The 22,427-nt window shown below is 42.0% G+C and overlaps 6 protein-coding genes and 3 non-coding genes across 9 annotated transcripts; 6 read left to right on the top strand and 3 right to left on the bottom strand.

Moving 5' to 3' along the window:
- Positions 1-226: 226 nt before the first annotated feature.
- LOC122027965 (protein C2-DOMAIN ABA-RELATED 5-like) lies at positions 227-1,222 on the bottom strand. Its single transcript, XM_042586978.1, has 3 exons — positions 1,112-1,222; positions 909-1,004; positions 227-517 (listed from the first exon to the last, which is right to left on the bottom strand). The coding sequence occupies exons 1-3, from the start codon at positions 1,220-1,222 to the stop codon at positions 227-229; spliced, it is 498 nt and encodes a 165-aa protein (XP_042442912.1).
- A 676-nt stretch (positions 1,223-1,898) lies between these two features.
- Positions 1,899-1,970, top strand: TRNAD-GUC. The gene has a single exon. It is a non-coding gene; the product is annotated as a tRNA-Asp (tRNA).
- A 78-nt stretch (positions 1,971-2,048) lies between these two features.
- On the top strand, positions 2,049-2,120 carry TRNAD-GUC. The gene has a single exon. It is a non-coding gene; the product is annotated as a tRNA-Asp (tRNA).
- Positions 2,121-2,187: 67 nt separating this feature from the next.
- Positions 2,188-2,259, top strand: TRNAD-GUC. The gene has a single exon. It is a non-coding gene; the product is annotated as a tRNA-Asp (tRNA).
- An 88-nt stretch (positions 2,260-2,347) lies between these two features.
- On the bottom strand, positions 2,348-4,531 carry LOC122026156 (L-type lectin-domain containing receptor kinase IX.1-like). The gene has a single exon (XM_042584797.1). It carries the CDS (start codon positions 4,406-4,408, stop codon positions 2,411-2,413), a length of 1,998 nt encoding a protein of 665 aa, XP_042440731.1. The 5' UTR covers positions 4,409-4,531; the 3' UTR covers positions 2,348-2,410.
- Positions 4,532-6,750: 2,219 nt separating this feature from the next.
- On the top strand, positions 6,751-8,949 carry LOC122027360 (CDT1-like protein a, chloroplastic). Its single transcript, XM_042586307.1, has 4 exons — positions 6,751-7,195; positions 7,273-7,392; positions 7,513-7,747; positions 8,138-8,949. The coding sequence occupies exons 1-4, from the start codon at positions 6,861-6,863 to the stop codon at positions 8,834-8,836; spliced, it is 1,389 nt and encodes a 462-aa protein (XP_042442241.1). The 5' UTR covers positions 6,751-6,860; the 3' UTR covers positions 8,837-8,949.
- A 1,683-nt stretch (positions 8,950-10,632) lies between these two features.
- LOC122028013 lies at positions 10,633-12,458 on the top strand. Its single transcript, XM_042587031.1, has 5 exons — positions 10,633-10,923; positions 11,002-11,134; positions 11,242-11,345; positions 11,415-11,559; positions 11,637-12,458. Exons 1-5 carry the CDS (start codon positions 10,883-10,885, stop codon positions 12,456-12,458), a joined length of 1,245 nt encoding a protein of 414 aa, XP_042442965.1. The 5' UTR covers positions 10,633-10,882.
- A 168-nt stretch (positions 12,459-12,626) lies between these two features.
- On the bottom strand, positions 12,627-15,539 carry LOC122027362 (histone H3.v1-like). Its single transcript, XM_042586310.1, has 2 exons — positions 15,196-15,539; positions 12,627-13,010 (listed from the first exon to the last, which is right to left on the bottom strand). The coding sequence occupies exons 1-2, from the start codon at positions 15,442-15,444 to the stop codon at positions 12,810-12,812; spliced, it is 450 nt and encodes a 149-aa protein (XP_042442244.1). The 5' UTR covers positions 15,445-15,539; the 3' UTR covers positions 12,627-12,809.
- A 360-nt stretch (positions 15,540-15,899) lies between these two features.
- On the top strand, positions 15,900-17,259 carry LOC122027361 (protein IRX15-LIKE-like). Its single transcript, XM_042586308.1, has one exon. The coding sequence runs from the start codon at positions 16,091-16,093 to the stop codon at positions 17,081-17,083; it is 993 nt and encodes a 330-aa protein (XP_042442242.1). The 5' UTR covers positions 15,900-16,090; the 3' UTR covers positions 17,084-17,259.
- The last annotated feature ends 5,168 nt before the right edge of the window (positions 17,260-22,427 follow it).

Here is a 22,427-nt window from a genome sequence, read left to right as displayed (position 1 = left end):
CATATGTGACTCTCATTTTATCTTACATTGCTGCACATCAGATTGCTTCTTATATATAAAAAACAACAGTGCATGTAAGAAACCTCAGTAGGATAAACTGATTGAATCTAATGTGTAGATATATTTGTGTCTAAAATTTATGTCTAATCTTGACCACATCTGTCTATTTGCATACCACAGGAACCCAACTTCATGGTAGAAAGATCAAATGAGGCCTTCATGAAGCCTAAAAGGCAAAAGTATCTGGGAAGCTAATCCACGCCAGTTGCAGCTCCAACTCACCACTCTCCACGTTCCTCAACCTCACAACAATGTCTTGCACAATCTTTCCATCTCTCCAAACAATGGTGCTCTCCTCCGCAAAACAATTGTGTCTGTTGGGGCACAATGCTCTTATTATGGTGTCGTTCATGAGCCCTGATAAGTTCATCCTCACTGCTTCCAGAAATGGCTCGATATCGATCTCTGCATCGCCCATTTTATCATCGCGACTGAATGTATCCTTGTCATAGACCTTCTGCACAAACACAAACCACATATAACCAATTTAAAGCCGGCACAAATATACTAGATGTAGTAAGTATCATTTAAAAGCGCTATATAATGATGACAAAGATAGTAATTCGGGAGATTCAGAGATTGATTTTAATTATTGATGATTTATCATATTTAGATTGTAATCCAAATCATATTTCTATATTTATTATTGTCATATTTATAATAATATATTTTTATATTTATCATTATATTTTTCATATATTATATTGATAATACATATAAATAGATGAGTTAGCTTATGACAATTATCAATCAATAATAAAGAAGTAATTATCTTTTCTTTCTTTATATCTCTAGTTTTTTCTTATGTCTATGTGTTTCCGTATTATGTATTTCAACACTATGCTTACGAGTTTGATGGGTTGGAGTGGATCTGAAACCGTAAGCGTTAAATCTTCGTTCCAAACTGGATTGACATTGTTCTTCTTTACACTAGTCTTCAATTTCTGCTCAACAATGGAGGATGAGATTTATATCTTAAAAGTTATCAAACTATTGAGCTAAACACTATAAATGGTGATGACTATGACGATGATGATGATGAAGAAGCTACCTGATTGCTCATGCGAACGACGACATAGGGGTCACTGCCGGTGGCATCGCGGTAGGCGAGGTTGATCCCTCTGACCACCCGCAACCGGAGCAACCCCAACAACTTTTCCATCAAATAGTGAGACTACAAAACAATTAGGAGGAGAGGACCAGTCTCCAACTCGCGTTGAAGGCCCTTCTTCATCGTTCATTAATTAGGAGAAGAGATGAGTTTATTTATAGCCAATGTACTGTTTACGTGGTCGGTTTATTGTTCAAGTGGGTTAAATTAATGAAGTGTTTTTAAAAGAATGATGGTGCTAATTATAATTTGTTAGTAATGCCTGTGATCCGACCTTTCGATGTTAGGAGGTAAAATCTTATCAGATTGTGTTTGTCTTAACAATTTAAGATTGATATTATGAATTTCAGACTTAAGGAGAAATTAATTCTCTTATATTGCGTGTGTGAATTTAGTTTAGCAATGCTATTAGGAGTCGATTTTCGGGTGGGTGGTCGGCAAGGTCTTGATCAATTCAAGGTCCAGTCTTAGCATTAGTGTGACACAATAACCCTTACTTGTTAATAGGTGGGGGTCATTGCCCCGACCAATCCTCTTGTCTCGATCCAGAAGTGGATCAGGATAAGAAGATCAAAACATCCGGTCCCATTTTTTGGATGCATGCATGTTAAGCATATGAAATGAGCAACTTCGATTTGATATTTCTGGCTGTACATACAAATTCAATTTTTTAATTATAATTATATAATATATAAAATTACCTAATAAATGAACACATTACTATCAGGTCGTTGTAGTATAGTGGTGAGTATTCCCGCCTGTCACGCGGGTGACCCGGGTTCGATCCCCAGCAACGGCGTTAAATTTTTTTCTCGTTCACAGAACTTGATCCCTGATAAACATTTATAATAATTAAGTTGTAATCAATTAATGTCAGGTCGTTGTAGTATAGTGGTGAGTATTCCCGCCTGTCACGCGGGTGACCCGGGTTCGATCCCCGGCAACGGCGTTATTTTTTTCTCGTTCACAGCCTTGATCACTGATAAATGTTTAATATATTTAAGATGTAATATCAGGTCGTTGTAGTATAGTGGTGAGTATTCCCGCCTGTCACGCGGGTGACCCGGGTTCGATCCCCGGCAACGGCGATATTTTTTTCCCTCTTTCACTGAGTAGTTCTCCACCTTGATCGCCGATGAACATTCACTGTAATTAATTTACGAGTTTTTTTTTTTTTTTGCTTCAATTACATTTACAAGTTTTATGCAGCTTATTTTAATTCGCTACGTAGTTCATTGATCATGGAGATGGATCCGGAGAGGAGATGACGGGAGGAATCGTAGTTTCAACAAATATTCTCAACTCTGTCGAATCCGCAGTGCCGATCGACGACGAACTCGCCGTCATCAAACTGAGCGCCGTCGACACGATCGCGTCGGTCACCTGAAGATGCTGGTAGACTGGCCTGGGCCGCGTCGAAGGAAGCTCCGGCAACGGCTTCTCCGCTCGGAGCACGCGGGTCGCCTCTTGGATCGACGGCCGCAGCTTGCAGTCGGGATGCGCGCACCACAGTCCCACCACCATCAGCCGCTCCATTTCGCTCCCGTCGAACTCGCCGTTCAGCCTCCGGTCCGCCGCCTCCAGGACCGATCCCTTGCCGTAGAGCTCCCAAACCCATTCAACCAGCATCTTCTCGATCTCCCTCGGCCTCCTCCCGCACGCGATGTCCAACGCCACGATCCCGAAGCTATAGACGTCCGTTTTGCTGCTGAATTCCCCGTCGTAGTAATACTCGGGGGCCATGTACGGCCTCGTGCCGGCCAACTTCGTCGCCTGCCGCTGGTCGCCGTCGTCGTCGAGCAGCCTCGCTAGCCCGAAGTCGCCGAGCTTGGCGTTGAACTCGGAGTCGAGCATCACGTTGCTGGGCTTCACGTCGCGGTGCACCACGCTGGGCTTGCACTCGTGGTGCAGGTACCGAAGCGCCGCCGCCAGGCCGAGCGCCACGTGGAGCCGCCGCGGCCACGGCATGCACTCGCCGGCGTCGTACAGGTGCTTGTCGAGGCTCCCGTGCGGCATGAACTCGTACACCAGCAGGTACTGCTCCCGCTCGTGGCGGTGGCACCACCCGACGAGCTCCACCAGGTTGCAGTGCCGGAGACGGCTGATGATGGTCACCTCCGAGATGTACTCTGTTATGCCCTGTTCGCTCTCGAGGGAGACCTTCTTGATGGCGACGTCGCGGCCGTCCAATTGGCCCCTGTAGACCGACCCGAATCCGCCGCCGCCGAGCTTGACCTCCCCGGAGAAGTTGCTCGCGGCGGCGGCGAGCACTTCGTAGGGGAACTCCCTCGGTCCCGCCTCTCTCGCGAATCGGACGTTGAGGGGAATGTTAATATCCGGCCTTTTCCTCTTCCACCACCAGATTAAGGCGGCTGCAAGCGAGATCAAGGCGACCGTACCGGCTGCCGCGCCGCCAGCGATGGCAGCCGCCGGTTGCTTACTTCCTCCGCTTTGAACTAGAGGCAGCTGCAAGGTCGAGTGAAAGGACCAAGAGAGAAGAGAGTGCGTCTCGGTCAAGTTTCCGGTGGTCGCCGAGAAGCCAATTCCCACCTTCTCCGGCAGGATTTCTCGTAAGTCGACGATTAGGGACAGGCTGGCGGAGGAGGCCCGACCTGAGTCATAGCTCACCAGGACGCTCAGGTTGCGGGTGGTGGAATCGTAGCTTACGCGCGCGGTCGCCGCCCGCCCCGCCCTGATGCCGGCGTCGGCATTCCACGGCGCCGTCACTCTAGACACGATCGAGTCGACGTCGATCCCGATGTGGTCGCCCTCTGGATCCCACGCGTTAGCGAAGGTGTCGAACTCGACGGCCACCGTGACGACGGTGGAGTTGACGGCGGCCAGCGAGCTGTTGGTGAAGAGCCCGAGGAAGCCGCCGGAGGAGTAGGGCGGCCGGCTGTAGTTGTACGGCGAAAGGAAGAAGGCGATGCCGTCGGCGTACTCGGAGCCGTTGAAGGAGTTGACGACGAAGGTGAATTGGGTGGTGAAATCCGTGAGGTTTCCGGTGGCGGAGCTCCACAGGACCAGGGGATCGCCGTACTCCACTCTGCCGGTGGCGTATTGCATGGGGTATCGCGTCAGATCGATCTTGGAGCCGTTCAAGATGGCGTCGTTCTGATTGATCACTAGATTTTCCTGCGGATTGAAGCTGCTCAGGTTGAAGGAGAGGGAGCACGCCATGGGAATCGAGATGAACAGAAGAACAGTGGCCGAAATTATCCTCGACTCGCTCTGCATCGTCTCCGACGAAGATTTTAACAACGAAACCGATAAACACTCAGAAAAGAGAGAGATCGATTAGAAAGCAGAATGAAATTTGTAGGAAAGTCAACTCGAGGATGGCATTTGAAGCTGCTTCGAGTGGGGCAAGGCTGTGAAGTAACATGCTTGCAAATTCCACTTGGTGTTTATAATAATAATAATAATAATAATAATTGAGATTTTCAAAGAACGCGGCTATGAACTTATTCAATTCCCTCGTGTTTGAATGTTTTCACAAAAATGCGCCCGTGGAATTCTTTTAGATCAGTTTATTTCCACGAGTTTAATAGGCAACTGTAGTAAAAAATACTTGCTCTTGGACTTGCTCGGTGCAAGTTAAATGTTCAAGTTATTACAAGTATAAAACTTTCCATGAACTAGACAATGAAATTATTAAGTATTGGCGATTTGTTTTTTTTTTTGTGCTTGATCGTTGATTCAACTTGAATTGAGAAAAAACTAATTATTTTGATTCCTAACTACCCTGCAAGAAATCAAGTTTATTGTATATATATATATATACTATTTAAGAATGACTAATAATTTCAAAGGTTTAGGTGGGAAATTGTTGTTAATTGACGCTGGATAAGAGCATTTCATTCGTGGATTATATCTCTCAAATGGGATTAAAAAACTCCTGAGAATTAGGAATTAGGGAAGAAAAAAAAGGTATAATATTCTCAAAAAATATTTCTATTGAGTTTTTGAATTTTGATCCCTCCTAACAATTAAGTTTTCCAATAGGATCAGAATGTTTCCTTTCTTTCCTAAGTGAAAGTGATTCCATATTACTCACATCAAGAGCTTTATCTTCGTCTCTTTTCTTTAGGCCGAAAACAAAATTGAAAAATATTTTTTTGTTGAAAAGAAATAATATTTCATTTGATAAATTTTTGAAGAATCAGATCAAAAGCAACTCCAAGAAGCATCTATATAAGAACTCCTCTTGGCAAAGGATGACAGGGTACACCACCATCTCAAGAATTTCAGAACGATGAGCAGACCTGGCCTGAGGTGTCGGTCGATCAATCGAGTGGAACACTGGACCTACATTGAGGTCAGAACCTAACCAACTTTTGGATGGTTAGTTGTCAAATCTTTGTCAGTAGTGTTTTTTCATTAGTCATCTTTCAAATTATCATTCTTGTCAGGACGTTAGAATAGTTTGTTTCTTATTTAGATTGTTCATATAGATAGATTGTCCATGAAATGAAGAATAGACTAAAACAATGGGGAAAAATATCCTTATTTTATCTCAAATTAAGTCAGAAGATTCAAAATATTATATATATATATATATATATATGTATATATATAAGGTGGTGGTTCATAAAAGATGTCATGTGGTGTCAATATAACGAGTAAAGTGGCAGTCAAAGTTAAAATCGAATAGAGAAGATACATTACTCTGGTAATGATCGAGCTGATCGATAGTGGATAATTAATTTATTAGGAAAATCCTTATCGTTTCTAAGTCTTACCGAGGAGTTTAGAGTAGAGCCACCGTCCGGTGCTCAGGTACCCGTTATAGGGTTAGTTTGAGAAATCATGTCAAAACTTCGATATCTGATTGCTCGAGAGACAAATTACCTAGTCACTGATCGGTATAATTACTATATTAATTCGATATGTTATTATGATATACATTAAATGTCCAACGTCGCTTATATTCGATGTTCATTATAGGCTCATAGATACGTGAGAAAGGGAAATAGAAGAAGCAAATTAATAGTCATGTGTTTTTACGTCCTCATCAATCATAATCTCATTAAAAGTTTTGAAGGGGGACAAAAAATCTTCTTATAATTAATAACAATAGATTTATCTAGTCAATCTGGCTGGACATAATTGAATTATAATATATGTATGTAATTAATATATAGAGATAATTTTATTAAAATATCCTTAATAATAATTTTGAAAGTGTATTCTGACTTATCAAATTTTAACTATTTAGTATTATCCAAATAATCAATTCATTACTCAGTCGGGTCAATTCTCTTCCTAATCCATCAACAAGCATGATCAAAATATATATAAAAGTAAAAAAAAATGTAAGTCATACATTATTCATCTCTCATTAAAATAAGAAATATAAAATATTAGTACTTATTTTATTTTCTTTTAATTTTTAACTTTTATTTTAACAAACGAAAGCATAAAATTTAAATTTCCTTCGAGTACAGGAAACCATCCGTCTCGGTCTGTTCCGGTCCGGTCCACGAATGGCGGGGATCAACTGTCAGCGAGCCCACGCGCGCTCTGGTGCATTCCCGCCAACGATATCTTCCCTCCATACCGAAGACCTGACCACGGTTCAAACTGCCCTTGGGCAGGCCTCTATCGGAGCCCTTTTTTTATTGGGCGACCGTTACTCTCCCTTGTGCCCTCGTACTCCGCCTCCTCTTCGATCCGCATAGCGCTCCCCATGGAGGCCGAATCCCAAGCGACGCCTTCCCCTGCCGCTAAGAAGAAGGCATCGGCCTCTCGGATCTCGCCTGCCAAGGCCGTGTCGCTTGAAGGCCAGATCTTTACGCCGGAGAAGCTGGAGCAGCTTCCGTTGCGATCTAGAAACCGCGGCGTCGCCTTGTCTGTGGAGGAAGTACGACGTGCCGCCGTCGGGCTTCGGAGGCCCTCGGATCGGTCCGATCTAGCTCAATCTGATGCCAACCTCTCGTCAGTGGAGCAGCAACTCGGTGTCGGATGGGCACCCTGTTCCAGTCCCAAGTCGAAGGTTAAAGAAATCGCAAAGATCCCTCAAAAGTATGTTTTGTTTAACTCTTAGGGTTCTCATAGTGCGTAACTCTTATTATGATTAACTCAGTTATTTATGTAATTAGATACGAGTTGCTGTGTGAATTTTTCAACTCATTGGCGAGCTCTCTTCGTTTGCTTAAGCTAAAAGGGTCGATGCCGACATTCTTGAACATCTGCACCAGTATTCAACATTTGACAGAGAGGTACTTGCTTATTTGTGCGAAAGTGAATTGACAAGCTTCAATATCTTGATGAAGTGATTTGGTTGCCTTTTCAATTTTAGTATGTAGCTTCTTGCTGAGATTAGTTTTTTAAACATTCAGGAGGTTTACCCATACTCACTTAGCACAATTGAAATACATCATCCCCGAAGCTATAACTGTCAAGAAGGTTCTCTTGCATGATGAGACTACATGCTGCATGAAGCCAGAGCTTCAGATAAGTCTGCAAGTTGAAGCTATAGAAAAGAACATCAAGGGGAAAAGTGAAAGCGGCTATTCAATTTTGAGGGCTGTTTTCAGGGAAAGGTTACTTAACTTCGTCAAAGAGCACCCAGAGGTAATGGAATCCCTCTTTGTCTTGCAGTTTAATTGGCAGCAATTTAACTGTCTTTTCTTTAATACCATTAGCTGGCACTGAGAAAATTTGGCGATATCCTCTGCTAAATTTATATTAATCACAATTTTGGTTATCAAATGTTCTATTTTCTTGCTTATTCAGTAAAAGATATCTATTATCTGACATGTTAAGCCATTTTCTATTTGCAATCAGAAAGATTCTGTTCTAACAATTTGAAATGATTCTCTATTTTTTTCCCTTATGGAACAGCAACCGATTATATTTGTTTTTGGCAATTGTGTTTATGATATTTAGTTGATACATTGTGATTTTGCATTCTATACTCCGAGATTTCTTTAAATCATTGCTAATGGTAAGATTTTATATCAGGGAGATGATGTTCCTGAGGATGAACTCCCGCATCCATTTAATCCAACGAAGCTTACCGCAAATCCGCTTATGAATATCAATGCCAATGCGACATTCAGAGAATCTTCACCTAGTGTAATTAGCCAGCATCATTTCATAGCATCATGTCTCACGTCCCGATGTTTTCAGAGACGGTTTTCAAGCAAACTTCCCATTCCTAATTCAGAGAAAACTCCTTTGGCATGCCTCAGTGATGCATCTATCTGCAATGATATTCCTATGTTTGTTGCCTCATCTTTTGGACATGCCTCAGCACCACAAGTACATAGGAACCAATTACTTGGTTTGCCTACCACAGTCTTGTTGACAAAATGCGGAAGTGATGAAGGGAATGAAGATATGCTGACAGCTGACAATTATTTGAGCGAAGAACCAAATTGTCACCAACAAACTCCTGCAAAGCGCCTATCGACTCCCTTGCGGTTAATGGCTAACACTCCAGAATGTCCTGCTCCAAAGAGATGTTGGATGACTCCTATCCAAGACAGTCCAATATTGGAAAAATCTGCAAAGAGGCCAGCCAAGATGAAGTTGTTTACGACTGAGAAGGATGAGGATAGAAATTTGTCTGCTGATGAAGATGTCCTCAATATACTACCAAAATCCCTTTTACAATCTGTAAGTTCTTTTACTTTTTTCTGTATATATTTTAATGCCTGACTAAGTACCTTGAAATGCTCCTCCCTTGGTCCCATTGCATCTCCTGGTTGCACATTGTAGACCGCCAAACATTGATTTGATTCTCATTGAACAAACCCTGCTCTTCTTAGAAAGAGATGAAATCACTGCTAGAGAAAAAAGCAGGTGTCGGTGATGCAAGTAGAAGGAAAAAAGTTGATAGCCTCTTTACCCAGTGCGTTGGACATGATTCTCTTAGCATATCAGTCATGGAAGAAATCGGTTGTGACAAAACACGAATTGATTAACAAGCTAGCATCAAATCACTGCAAAACAATAGACAGAGGTTTTGCAACTTGCGTGATGCATTTTGCTACTTTTGCTAGAATTAACTCCAGACTGGATCTCGGAAAGGACCGACATTTGCGGGGACATCTTGTGCTGGTATGTTTTCAGCGATAAAAATTGTTTTATGATGTTTAGCATACCATGCAAACTTAAATTAAAATGTCTAGAGACTATGTGAATTTACATTAACGGCCCTCCTAATGCGGTCGTATGGATATGCAGGGAGGTATATACAAGTATACAGGTGTCAAGCGAATAATGAGGTAAACCTCAGACCATCAATTTTTGAGAATCGACCCCTGATTATTACGTCAGAAATGTCATGCGCGTGCTACATCTTGGGAGTCATAACACGCCTTTAAAAAAAAAAAAGGTAGATCCGCTACCTTAGCGGCCCCCCTAGTGTCGGCCCCACGGATATGGAGGGAGGTTCATGCAGGTCGTCAGTTCCTGAGAATCGACCCTTAACCATTACGTCAGAGATACCATGCGTCAACGTCTGCGCTACGCCCTGGGGGCACCATAACACGCCTTTAAAGATTGAATTGTGTATCGTCGAGCTTATGATTTTGCATTATGGTCCTATAGTTTTTATGGAATTGTATACTTAAATATAATATGTGGGACGGAGAATGAATTTGGATTTTGTAGACAATGAGGCCTGTAAATTTGTTATTTTTTTGGGTTAATTTTGCATAGTAGAGTATAAAATAATCAAAAAAATATTTTATGTTTTTTCATTTGGAAGGGATAATTTTTTTTAGTAAAAATCTCAATTAAGTTGTTCTTTTTATAAAAACAGCTTGGCGATGTGTTTTAATTCGTTTCAAACCAAAAATAATTTCTGTATATTTTTTTTCACAAACTTGAATGATTTTTTTTTTTCCATAAAAGGTGCAACAAGTTTGAGCTATTATAAAAATTTTACTAAATTTTGGGTGCATGTTTCGCAATGGACACATTCCATGATTCCTTCACAAAATAATTTTATTAAATATCTATGGATTAATGTTGAACTCATATTTGATCTTTAATCATTATTATTAAAAAGAAAACATAGATTGACAATGTAAAATAATAATAATAATAATAATAATAATATTCAGTTCGATTGGTTAAAATCTCAATTTGAAAAAGCTAAAAGAAAAGATCAAACCGCAAGCTACGAATCGGTTATATTATCCTTTTTTTTTAATTTATTTTTTTCTTTATCATTTATCTTTTTTGTTCGAACCGTACCGAACTAATTCAACCAATGAAGAAATGACAAGTCAAGAACTCCTAATTCCGGCGAGAAAAATTAAAAAGCCTCGAGGAGGCCGCCGGATCACGAGGAGCATGAGATCGCACGCACCAACTTCCCAATTTATAAAAAGATTGCGCCTCCTCCTCCGCATTTAAAATTAGCGCAAAGCTCAAACAAAACTGTTGTTTTTCTTGTTTTCCTTGTTTTTTTTTTTGTATTTGTTTGCATGATGATCAAACAGTTTTCCTAACGTGAGGAGCCAAACCTCTCGCCCCGCAATCCACGACCACCATCTCTTCATATTTTTTTTTTTCTGTTTTTCTCTGGATTTTGTTATTTTCTGTTCCATCATCCTCTCTTCTTCTGTTTTTTTCCCTTTGCTGCTGCTTCTTGTTCTTCCTGACATTTATATGTACAGTTGGAGCTGTTTGAATTGCTTGTTCAATCACCTCCTCTTCCTTAAAAAATAGATTTCGAAACAGCGAAAAAGAAAGATGTTTGATGCCTTGATACTTGGCAAATTCTCTAAGAAATGGTGAGAATTACATATCTGAATTTTTAGTTTAGAATTGGATTAAAATTGGATGTGCTCATGGCGCTCGATCCATGGCAGCAAGCAGGCGGTGCGGTGCATAAAGTTGAGGTTGGAACTGATCAAGAAGAAGAAGCGGGTGGTGGTGCGGATCCTAAAGAAGGACGTTGCCGACCTTATCGCCGCCGGCCATGAGTCTTCAGGCTTTGGAAGGGTAAGAAGATTGAGCTCCTTGTTCTTGGAATCCTCGAAAAGATTGCATTTTTAGCAACTCAAAATCATCAAGTTTGTTTTTTTCCTTCCATTTTTGATTCCGCGAAGATGGACACTCTAATTGCGGAGATAAACCTGGCGTCCTGTTACGAGACGATTGAAAAACTCTGTGAATGCATCTTGAGTCAGCTTCCAACTCTTCAAAAGCAGAGGTATTGTTCTTCAGGATTCATGGAGCTTTCTGAGATTCTTATTTGCTTAATTTGGTATCCTTTCGACAGAGAATGTCCTGAAGAATGCAAGGAAGCGATATCGACTCTAATTTACGCAGCAGCACGATTCTCCGATTTGCCGGAGTTGCGTGATCTCCGGTCAGTCTTCGTAGAGAGATACGGGAGTCGCATGGAGTCGTCTGTGAACGCTGAGGTGCCAATCTTAATGGGCAATTCCAAGCACACCGAGCGTATCGATTCTTTTTCTAACTCTCACAATTTTCCTTGCAGTTTGCTGAAAAGACAAAGAGGAAATCTTTCTCGAGGGAATGGAAGCTCAAGGCGATGCAAGATATCGCCGACGAATTTTCAATAAGTTGGAGGGCCAAGAAAGGTGAAGAATCATGCAATCTTCCTTCACCTGAATCTGTCAACCAGACTCGAAGTGACCAAGTTTCACCACCACTCGATGAAGAGGTCGGAGAGGAGATTCATGAACGAATAGAGGGGCAAAACATTGTTTCAGTGAAGCCTTTGAAGCCAAATAATGCAGTAGTAACTCAACCATACGGCAAACAAAACGGTATCAATAAAACGAGAGGAGAGATCGAGAATGAGGAAGAAAATAATGTCATCCACGAGGAGATGCCCACGAGCCTTGATCGAGAAGACCTTGACAGTTACATGGCTTTAGGATATGGCACATTCTTGCGTCGACCTTCGAGTGGAGACAAAGGGCAGGAGAGGGGGGATGCCGAGGCTAATCAGGATGAACGAGATGAGGAAGAAAAGATCTTGGATGACCTCTTGTTGTACTACAGCAGGAAAGGGACAGATAACGCACCAACGACAACAAGGACTAGAGCTTCACAAATGGATGATTGTGAGCGAGATATAGTTGAGCACCAACATGGAAATAGGGAAGGTCACCAGGTTCCGAGAATCAAATTGCCTCCTCCAAAAAGAACTTCCTCCTTGCCCTTAGAATCAGCTAGCCCGGCCGAGCCTGATACAAGGAGTCATTGCCGCGGTCGAGTGCATCCGAGACTGCCGGATTATGATCAGTTGGCAGCAATGTTTGCTGCACTGAAGAATGGTTTAGGTACCTTGTAATTGATCGGGCCTTTCAGCCCCTACTAATCACCCTGCATAGGCACGTTGATTTAGTATTATTTGCAAGTATCAAATTGCAAACGCTAGATCTTCTCATTTCTTCCACTTCAGGAATTAGAGTGAAAGCCTAACAACATTTTTAGTAATTAGGTAGCTACGTTAATGAACTTTTGATTGAATTCTAAAATAATATATCACTCATCAAACAAATATGCCAGTGTTATGATCAATATCATCATATTCATATATCAACCAGAAAAAAGGATGACACCAGAGTCAAAATTTAGAATGACAAATCGAGTACTTATCATCGGGACAAAATATGATACTAGTGCTCGAGAATCAAGGCCATCATTGTTGCATCTTGGATTGCTCTGGGTTTTCTGATTCTTCCTCCTCCGGGTTTTCTTCTTCTTCCTCCTTCTGTTCTTCCTCTTCTTCCTCATCCTCTTCAGGGGGGTCCTCAGGTAGCGGATGCGGCAGTGGAGTCTTCATCGGGCTAAATTGTGGGAATATATCAGGCCTCCTGGGAGGCTTAGGCCTTTCCCATTCCTACATCGCAACATAATTATTACAGGTGACCAAAAGAAAAGGAAATACCAACATACTAATTTAACATGTTGCTATCTTCAAGGATTAGTTTACAGAGTACTTCTCAAAAGTTAAATGCTCATTCTTTTCTAAGTGAGAAGTAATCTTTGAAATATGGAGGAGACGTTCATTGATAGTGTACATGAAACTTCACTGTACTGAATAATACCATCTGATCGTTTTCCCTTAACATCCACTTTCATTTAGAAAAGGTTAACAATTTAGTATAGTTCAAACTGAAAACTGTTAAAGGTCAAAAACTTGGATTTTTTTTTCTAGCTATAAAGGCTTACGGCTTGTGGCTAAGATTATTTAAAAGGAAATTGAATTAGCATCTAGAAATGCTAAATGCTCCACAAAGTGTTCTTTATTAAACGCAGGTACTAAAAATGCAACAAAAAAAAAGGAATATGTTCTAAATCCAGTCAATATATAAACGCATATGTCAACAAGAGAAGACAGCAACACACAAAAAAAAATAGAGGGAAGGAAAAAAACAAGAGCAGTAGTAGCTGATGTTTTGAGACATAACAAGTGTGCAAATCAGAAGACATCCATCTTTTCATTTTACAAAAACAATTCTTCCTTTTTTCTGTATATCACATCCTTTCACTTTGAAGAAAGCATGTCAGTACCTAGTAGTGTACACATTGATTATTGTCTCTTATAAGTTTCAGTCTCCTGAAAGATATAGTAGGTATAATTTCCAAACAAATAGCACGGACACATTAATTCGGTTCCCAGACAAAGAGTCCAACATGACGCACTGCATTCCAAGCTCTGCAGGAGTTTTTCCAACTTGGCCTTATTTTCATTCTCCCAACAAGACTGCTATTTGGCATGAGAGATGCGGCAGTCCCTTCACTTTTTGCAATTATCTTCTGTCTATCAGTACAAATTTCTCATAGTTTTCTCATGTATAGCTTAATGTGAATGTTTTCCATCAAATAAGAAGCCCTCAACCTCCATGTAATATCTGCAAAACTGATCCATCGGTTCCATAATGTTATGGATACATGATCATGGATGCTTGAATATCATAGTATCAGAGCAAAATACACATTGGTGAGGTACTGATAACCAATTCACTTGATAAACCCAGATTGTCTTTATTTCTCCCTCCTGGACCCTGAATGAATCAAGTGGCATAAAGCATTGATAAGCCTCACAAGGTATTCCATGATTTAAAACCTCTGCTCTGAGGGCTCTACTCGTGTATCAATCACTTTCGCATTAATCCTCCAAATGCTAGCTTACTCTTTGAATATTACTCTTAATGATTATTCTGGCGTCTGCAGATGGAGATAAAAAATATATTCATACTTGATGTTAAAAATCGAGTGTGCCTGTCAAGGTTGGTGTTGCCTTTAACCTAATTGTCAGTAGATTACCAATATAGCAGGTGCAATCCTATAGAGGCAAGAGGTAGATGGTTTCCCAAACAATTGACAAGCTCGCTAAATGATGTCGACAAGGGCTCATCATTGGTTTCCTTTACTACATGCTTGGAACACGCTTGGAATGAGATAAATGTGTGGAACTGCAGGCAATCAACCTCCCACCCCTATCGCTCTTGATGTCTGTACGCCTAATCGTTAGACTAAACAAATTGTATCTCTAGCCATTGTCTTTGCATTTATACTTATATTTTTTTGTACATTCTCACATTAATCTATCCCTTCATTGGTGTAATTTCTCACATATTCTCACTCTGCAGTAAAAATGTAAAATAAGAAAAAAAAAACAAAGGTTCACATCTCCTACTAATCTTTAACCTTATTTCCCAGAAGAAGAAAAAAATCATTTACACATACCAAAAGATTTTGTTCGCCGCTGAGTTATGTTTCATTCGGGTAATCAAAAGTACTGCTTTACTTCCATAACCAATAATCCTCTCAATCAACCTAGACTAAAGAATAACGCTAAATTTTTGCAGATTATCCTAAGATTAACGCTCGAAAATTAACGAGGCACCAAAAATTACATGGTAAAACCTCTTAAAACCATATTCTCCCTAACCCAACACAATCTCGACCGCATATTACATGGCACCAAAAAACTTCATCAACATATCACAAGTACTGTGTTCATCATAAATTATAATTAAACAAAAATGCAGGGGAAAAAAAAGGAAGCGGGTGCGTACAATTGGGAAATCGAGAGGCGAGCGGCGAGTTTTCCTCTCTTCCTGGGGGGCCATACATACGACACCGTGAATTCTTCCTCGGATTATACCCATCTTCGAAGGAGGCAAAAGGGAGCAGCCACGCCCGCAGAAGCTGAGGCGGCACAAAGAAACGGAAGCCTCCTGAGCCCGCAGCGGCGGTCGGGACGGCGTCAAAGAGGGCCAATGGGCGGAACAGGAAGCGGAAAGGCACCAGACCGAGGAGGTCATATCTCGCCGGAGAAAGCAAATCACGGCGAGAGAAAACGGTGAGGGATTTGGACGGGCGATCGGCTTCCACAAGATTTGTTTGTTTACTTGAGGCGAAGGGATAATAGATATGGTATGGTATCGGGTCGGGCTATGGATAGTCCTCCCCGAATCCGATAGGCATAACCATGGAATCTTGGGCTGGGCCTATGCCACAGCCTTTTCAGCCCATTTAACACTCGTCATTAAGCACGGAGAAGAGCCATTAGCAATGCTTTTATCTCTTAATTTTCTGGAAAACAAAGAATAATAGCCACAGTCAAAGTTCGGCATGGTGTGACTAGGGCCTAATTCGGCCAGTTTATTGATTTTTTTTGTGAAATTTGCTTGGAATGTTATGATCTGACAAAGACCAATTAGCTAACAAGTTCTTCCGATAGTTAGATACGCAAAGACTTGAGTATGCATTTATGTTTTATATCAAAGTTGTTGGAAGTCAGAGGGAGCAGTTGAAGACGATTTCTTCTTCCCCAAAGTTTGGGAGAACAATTTCTGCAAGATTGACAACAACCTGGAATCAATATATAAATCTTCTTCTTCTTCCTTCTTGGAGAGGGAGAAGAAGACGAGCGAGATTGCTGTTATTCAATTCCTTCGCTAGGATACGATGAAGGGAGTAAACAGAACAAAGTTGATACTTTTGCAGCCTTCGCCCAACCACAAGCAAGGTGGCAACTGCTCCGTCGCGTCCTTCTTCGTCTTCGCCTCCCGCCGCCGCCGCAGCCGCCTTTGGCTCGCCGCTCTCCTCTCCTTCACCTTCGCCTCCCTTCTCGCTCTCCTCAACACTTCCACCTCGAGACCTGCCGACGGCCTCCCTTCCTCTGTTTCTTATTCCTCTGTTTCCCGGTCCGCCGGAGAAGCGGAGAAGCCGCTTCCTGCGGCCGTCTTCGATGCGCTCGTCGACTACGCCGCGGGATCCACTTCGACGGGAATGATGAACGAGGAGGATCTGCGGGCGGTGGCCAGCGTACTGCGGCGGCGTGCGCCGTGCAACCTGCTGGTGTTCGGGATCGGGCACGAGACGCCGCTCTGGCGCGCGCTCAACCACGGCGGCCGCACCGTGTTCGTTGACGAGAGCGAGTACTTGGTGGGGCAGGCGGAGGGGCGGAACCCGGGGATGGAGGCCTACGACGTCGCCTTCACCACCACCGTCCGTGGGACGCCGGAGCTCCTGGCCGCGGCCCGCAGGCAGAGACGGGGGGAGTGCCGGCCGGTGCAGAACCTGCTCTACTCCGACTGCCGCCTGGCCGTCAACAACCTCCCCAACCAGCTCTACGGCGTGGCGTGGGGAGTGATCCTCGTGGACGGGCCGCAGGGGCACGCCCCGGAGGCGCCGGGGCGGGCGTCCTCCATCTTCACGGCTGCCGTGATGGCAAGGTCGGCCCCCTGGCAGGTGGACGTGCTCGTGCACGACTACGACCGGGAGGTGGAGAGGGTGAGTAGCGGCGAGTTCCTCTGCCCGGAGAATCTAGTTGGCGGCACTCCCCGCCTCGGACACTTCGTCATCCGCGCTGGCACCCCCACTGACGGATTCTGCCACAACAAGACCTCCAGAATGTCATGGCAGCCGCCGGCCGCCGGAACGATTGCCGGCTCCTAGCTACTATATCATTCGACTGCTATCGACAAGGCCAACCATTGCGATATGACTAAAGAAATTGAAACACATTTGAGCTGCCAGAAAAATAGAGAATAATTAGAAGAAACAAATTTAACAAAACTGCATCTTTCTTAGCTACCGTTGTCCATTGATTAATTAATGAGAATCAATAATGGGCGCTGGAATTTTATACTTGATGCATAAAAATGTTATAGGTAAATAGTAAAGAAATAAAATTGAAAACTATAAAAATTCATCTCATTTACGTAATCCGTCCAATTAGCCCGTATTCTGGTCAAATATTATAGATGATTAAATTTTTTACTAATGTACACATGCAACGGAGACGACTAGTGAAGGAGATGAAAACCTTGAGATGCACTGAAAGTGAAAGTTAGATTGGCCGGAGAACGGATCCCGAGGTGAATTTGACGGTAAGTTAGGATTTATTTAAGATGGTATGTTGAAAAATAAAGATAAGAAAAGAGATGGAATTTGGTGGAGTTCCAGAGAAAAATATGGGAATCTTTATTTTATCGTTATCTTTGTAAGTGTTTATATAGTTGGCAGGAGAGTATCTCCATGTCGACTAAAGCACCATCGTAGTAAAAGAGGGCAAGGGGAACAAATTTGACAACCATTGGTTGTCTTTCAATTCATCAGGCGTCATGTCTTAATAGAGCATATAGGGGACTAGATTTGATGACTTTGTAACCACTCCTCCATTCTTATGATGTTATGTGTCTTGGAATATTTGCAGTCTTTGTTAGCGAGCTCTTGTAGAATTTTCCTTATCAGCGGACCCATGTAGGGCATAGGCCTATCATGAGAATGAAAAAAGGGTAACATCAATGTGGAGTTATTGAGAATAAACGAAGTCAAGATATGAGACTGATGCTAAAAGGATGTTAAGGTCCCATACTAAGAGAATGTGTCAGCAATTGAGGCTGAGCTAGAGATGATGTAGGCAATTGAAGTCGAAACTAAGGAATGATGCTAGGACCTGAGATTAAGCCAAAGTATATTTCGGAATCGAGAGCTGAGACTGAGAGATGATGCCGACAATGAGATCTAGATGATGGTAGCATCTGTTAGCAATTGAAGCCGAGATAGAGATGATGTCGACGTTTGTTTGTGATTGAACCCAAGACTGGGATAATGTCGGTGATTAAAGCTGAGACTGTGAAGGTGTCGACAATTGAAGCCGAGACTTTAAGATGGTGCTAGGACTTGGGACTAAGCTAGAGTATATGTCGGTGTTCAGGTTGGTCTAATCGGAACTGAGTCTTACTGGGCTATACTAGGTTATCTTTGGGTCATGTCTGACTCACATTGACTTTAATTGACAATTCAGCATAAGTATTGACCCACGGAATATGTGGGGATTGAAGGAAATCTTTGTATCACAAGTCTCCCCTTCAAGTATTGTTAAAGGGGGCATAGTCCAATTGACTGTATTGTGTTGAGTTGTCATTGCTTACCGCCTATGAACTTTCTAAAACGCTTAATTGACATGTCCACATTTGACTAAGACAGTTGCCTAGACCTTGGTCATCGAGGAGAGAAAACCTTGCATTCAATGGACGTGATATGAGAGATCGCGTATAATGTCGATGATTAGCACCCTATACTTTTGTATTAATGGGTGGTATGTGATATCCACTTCAGCCCGTGAGAGCCCCTTACTGTATTAAATGCAACGGTGTGATACGATGTTAGTATTGACCTAACCCTAGATTTGATGGTGGGGGTATATTGGTACCTATTTAATCTTTGCATCTAACGACAATATTTGAATTGTCTCAGAGATTGATGTATCGCCTTGTAACTCGCCATTACTATGCTTTGGTGGCAGAGATTGCGTCTTGATCGTGATCATTTGATCAAACAATCTGATGGTTGCAAAGAGATCTTGCCTTTTCATCCAACGGTTCAACGAGCCAACGCGACAATTCTATTATGCCTCCCCTAAAGTATATTAGGTTATCCTAAAGCAACGCTGCATTCATTCGCTTTCCTTTGTCTTCAGTTTCCTCATCTTCGTCTTTACCTTCTTCGAGTTTAGTAAGTTCGTTGTTCTTCAGTCATCTTATTTTTCTTTGTTTTAGACTTATGGACGCTAGCATCTCCCATGGTATGAATTCCAGCGAACTGTGTACACAAGAGGCGCAGATAAACAACTTCAACAATCTTTTAGTATTCCTTCTGACCATCAGATTCACATTCTGATGTCAGAGCATTGGCCACATGAGCCACCGCTGGACTTGGCCTCCTACTTCTAAATTCCTCTAGCCCAACTAGCCACAAACTTTTACAGTTTGATCTATAGTTCTACCATTCTCTTTCGATTATATTAGATTCCACTTGATCTTATTATATTCTATTATCTTTTTAATCCCCATCAAATAGAGTTTGGGGTCTTTTATTTTGTTGCTAGATCGGGGTAACTTCCTTGGGAGTGCCCGTCTTCATATAAGGGATGGAAGGGTCGCTTCATCTATATCAAGTCGCCTAAGTTGTATACCTAATAAACTGGAGTGAGCATATTTAGAGGCAACTGAGCTCTTAATAGAGCGAAGTTCAATGCTAATCTGTTGGTGGAGAATGAAGTTTTACTTTACCGATTGGGCTAAGCCTGAATGTGATGCAATTGGATAACCACTTGAGCAAGGTGCTTTCATATTTAGATTTTTCCTTTTTAACTAGCTAACTTTCTTATTTTGCAAGTCGAATAATGTATAATCCTTCAATAAGCAAGAAGTTGAAATGACACTTAACCTCCATGTACAACGTGTGGGATTCAAAAGAGGTAGCCATGAAAGTATTTGCTATTATGACTAAGGTCTCGACAACTGCAGTCAAGATTGAGACTTCTGCAGTGATTGAGATGTTGACTTCAGTAATTGAATTGAAAGAATCTCCCAAGACACTAGGGTCTAAGGCTGAGGCCTTACTAGAAATTCGACCTTAAAAGGGAGATCAAACACCTAAGCGACCATTGTCCTCTAGCCCATTAAAACACTCAAGGTAGGAGTCAGAAACTAGCGCTTGACACCAGGACTTCAAAGAAATTTGCTATAGAAATTGGGACTTCGAAGAAATTTGTGACTGAGGCCAAGGCCTCGAAGAATAAAAAATTGATCCGGCTATTAGGGGAGAACATCTCGACCCTAGAATGGCTAAGAAGCTATCCTCCTGAGGCAATGGCAAGAGGAAGGATTGGAAAGACTAATATTGGGACGATATCTACTATCCTCAATCGGGAAGCTACCCCACTATCGTGGCAAACATGACCAACATCTACCAGCGCCACCAAACAACGCACTTCGTTTTCTTAAGAATAGCCACAGTCGAGTTCTGTCTTGGCCTTGCCACCTCAAGGTCCAAGGGTTTAAGAGAGGTCAAGGGAGTCTAGCCCCTCCCTAGTTGAACAACTCCGTACTTACAAGACGGACGCCATATCACACCCAAGCCTCTTAAATCTAGGCGAGAACTTGGTTTGGACTGTCCTAACGGTATGATGTGTTTTTTAACTCGAAACTCATTGAACATCTATAAATTATAGTTTTGTATTATGCAGTTCAAAGTGGGATCGCAAGGGTTGTATCGTTGCTTTCACAACTTAGTTGAAAAATACCAAATGATCAAAGACAAGGTCGTTGAGTTAGAGGGGTAGTAGGCTTAGCCGAGACAGGAGACCGTAGAGGCTTTACTGACTGCTAATAAAGTCAAAATTGAGGAAACCATGGATCATGAGGTAAAGGAGATAACCAAGACTGGGGCAGAAAAATGGCGTTAGAGAGCTAAGACCTATTCAGAAAAGGCTTAGAGACTAGAAAGTGAGTTAACTCAGGCACAAACCGCCATGCAGGCTTCGAAGAAATTAGCCAAACAGACTCAGGAAGAGCTGCTTTGAGGCAAAAAAGAATTGATCATGCAAGAAGGATAATGCCATAATGGGTTGCTTCCGAAACCTAGTTGCATGCCCAATCAGACCTTCACGAAGAGATCTTTGTTGATGTAATCTGTTAGATTTTGAAGGATCTCCTAAGGTAATTGCCTTACGATTTTTATTAAATATAGATTCACTATTTAAGTACATATTATATGTTTGATTGTCTTAAACTCATTTACTGAATGCCCGCAATACAATTTATAGCATGAGAGATATTGTGATTAAATCACAACTAGTGATTATCTTTACATGTGCAATTATGAATGTATTAGAATTTCTTTATTCGTCGAATTAATGCATCCGAACATCATTAATTCTATAAGACTAGTATGGGTTATACTCTTTAGCTCACCAAGCAGCTATTTTCTGCTTGGTTCATCGAATTTTCCACCTACTTAAAATCCACTAGGATTTTCCTGTAATTTCATTCACAGTTGTTAAATAACAAAATAACTTAACTTTTGAACCATTTACTATTATCAAAACACAGGTTTGATCGTCTGGTGCTCCCTGCACCAACAAAATCTCTTTCGAATTTCAGTGGTTGAATGTGTGAGCCGATCATTTTATTGAAAGCAATCTTCTCGGTGATTAATCCGTTGAAGGGCAACCTCGTTCTGATATCACTTGTTGAGAATCAATGGCCGACTAAAAAGGGGTTGAATAGCTTGGTCACCCCAAGTCATTTGCTTCTTTATAAATCGTTAGTTACGTAGCCAAATAATAAAAATAAAGTAAGAGAAAACAAACTCTAACAAGTTTATGTAACGTGATTCGGAGATAGGTTGCTCCTTCTCCACGGCTTGTCCTTAAGATGAACGATTCCTCAATCCTTCGGTGGATTAGTCCCTAGCAATCTCTGGCTAAAGCTTACTTCTTCTCGGTAGAGTGAAACCTCTCACAAATCTCTCTTCCTCTTTACAAAATGGAAACTTAAATTAGGAGGAAGAGAATTAGCTTAGAAGCTTAAGGGAATGACTTGGAGTATTTTAGCAAGAATCAGTAACCTACTTCTTCCCTCAAAGCTCCTTTAAATATAGTGGAAAGAGTTGATCCCAATCAACTCATTTTCTACGCACCAGTCGACTAGCAAATCCATCAGTCGACTGGTACTATCATTGGATCTAGCCAACGGTTACTTCGTAGAATCGATTCTGCCAACGATCACCAATAGCCACTTATCAGTTGACTGGTCGTTGCTCTTGAGTGAACAGAACGTCTCTGTTCGCTCCCAGTCAACTGCTCAGTCGACCGCCACTTCCATCAGTTGACCGGTCCCGATTACACACTCACACTCATCCTCTCCGAGTCACCCTTGAAGACCTCTTCCTCAGCCTTTGTCCCTTAGATGCATTCGAGTATGCGGCTCCTCACCATGCATCATTCACT

This window comes from Zingiber officinale, chromosome 10A (genome assembly GCF_018446385.1).
Source record: "Zingiber officinale cultivar Zhangliang chromosome 10A, Zo_v1.1, whole genome shotgun sequence".
Classification (NCBI taxonomy): domain Eukaryota; kingdom Viridiplantae; phylum Streptophyta; class Magnoliopsida; order Zingiberales; family Zingiberaceae; genus Zingiber; species Zingiber officinale.
This window is presented reverse-complemented; position numbering and strand designations above follow the sequence as displayed.

What these genes read in the sequence shown, in the direction of transcription:
- LOC122027362 (XM_042586310.1), bottom strand. Translation starts at nt 15,444, where the DNA reads ATGACCTCCTCGGTCTGGTGCCTTTCCGCTTCCTGTTCCGCCCATTGG. An exon ending in CGCCTCTCGATTTCCCAATT is followed by an intron (nt 13,011 to 15,195) that starts GTACGCACCCGC and finishes GTTGCGATGTAG; the next exon opens with GAATGGGAAAGGCCTAAGCC.
- LOC122028013 (XM_042587031.1), top strand. Translation starts at nt 10,883, where the DNA reads ATGTTTGATGCCTTGATACTTGGCAAATTCTCTAAGAAATG. An exon ending in GGCAAATTCTCTAAGAAATG is followed by an intron (nt 10,924 to 11,001) that starts GTGAGAATTACA and finishes GATCCATGGCAG; the next exon opens with CAAGCAGGCGGTGCGGTGCA. An exon ending in AGTCGTCTGTGAACGCTGAG is followed by an intron (nt 11,560 to 11,636) that starts GTGCCAATCTTA and finishes TTTTCCTTGCAG; the next exon opens with TTTGCTGAAAAGACAAAGAG.
- LOC122027360 (XM_042586307.1), top strand. Translation starts at nt 6,861, where the DNA reads ATGGAGGCCGAATCCCAAGCGACGCCTTCCCCTGCCGCTAAGAAGAAG. An exon ending in ATCGCAAAGATCCCTCAAAA is followed by an intron (nt 7,196 to 7,272) that starts GTATGTTTTGTT and finishes TTATGTAATTAG; the next exon opens with ATACGAGTTGCTGTGTGAAT. An exon ending in ATTCAACATTTGACAGAGAG is followed by an intron (nt 7,393 to 7,512) that starts GTACTTGCTTAT and finishes TTAAACATTCAG; the next exon opens with GAGGTTTACCCATACTCACT.
- LOC122027361 (XM_042586308.1), top strand. Translation starts at nt 16,091, where the DNA reads ATGAAGGGAGTAAACAGAACAAAGTTGATACTTTTGCAGCCTTCGCCC.
- LOC122026156 (XM_042584797.1), bottom strand. Translation starts at nt 4,408, where the DNA reads ATGCAGAGCGAGTCGAGGATAATTTCGGCCACTGTTCTTCTGTTCATC.
- LOC122027965 (XM_042586978.1), bottom strand. Translation starts at nt 1,222, where the DNA reads ATGGAAAAGTTGTTGGGGTTGCTCCGGTTGCGGGTGGTCAGAGGGATC. An exon ending in TCGTTCGCATGAGCAATCAG is followed by an intron (nt 1,005 to 1,111) that starts GTAGCTTCTTCA and finishes ATTGTTGAGCAG; the next exon opens with AAATTGAAGACTAGTGTAAA. An exon ending in CACTCCAACCCATCAAACTC is followed by an intron (nt 518 to 908) that starts GTAAGCATAGTG and finishes GTGTTTGTGCAG; the next exon opens with AAGGTCTATGACAAGGATAC.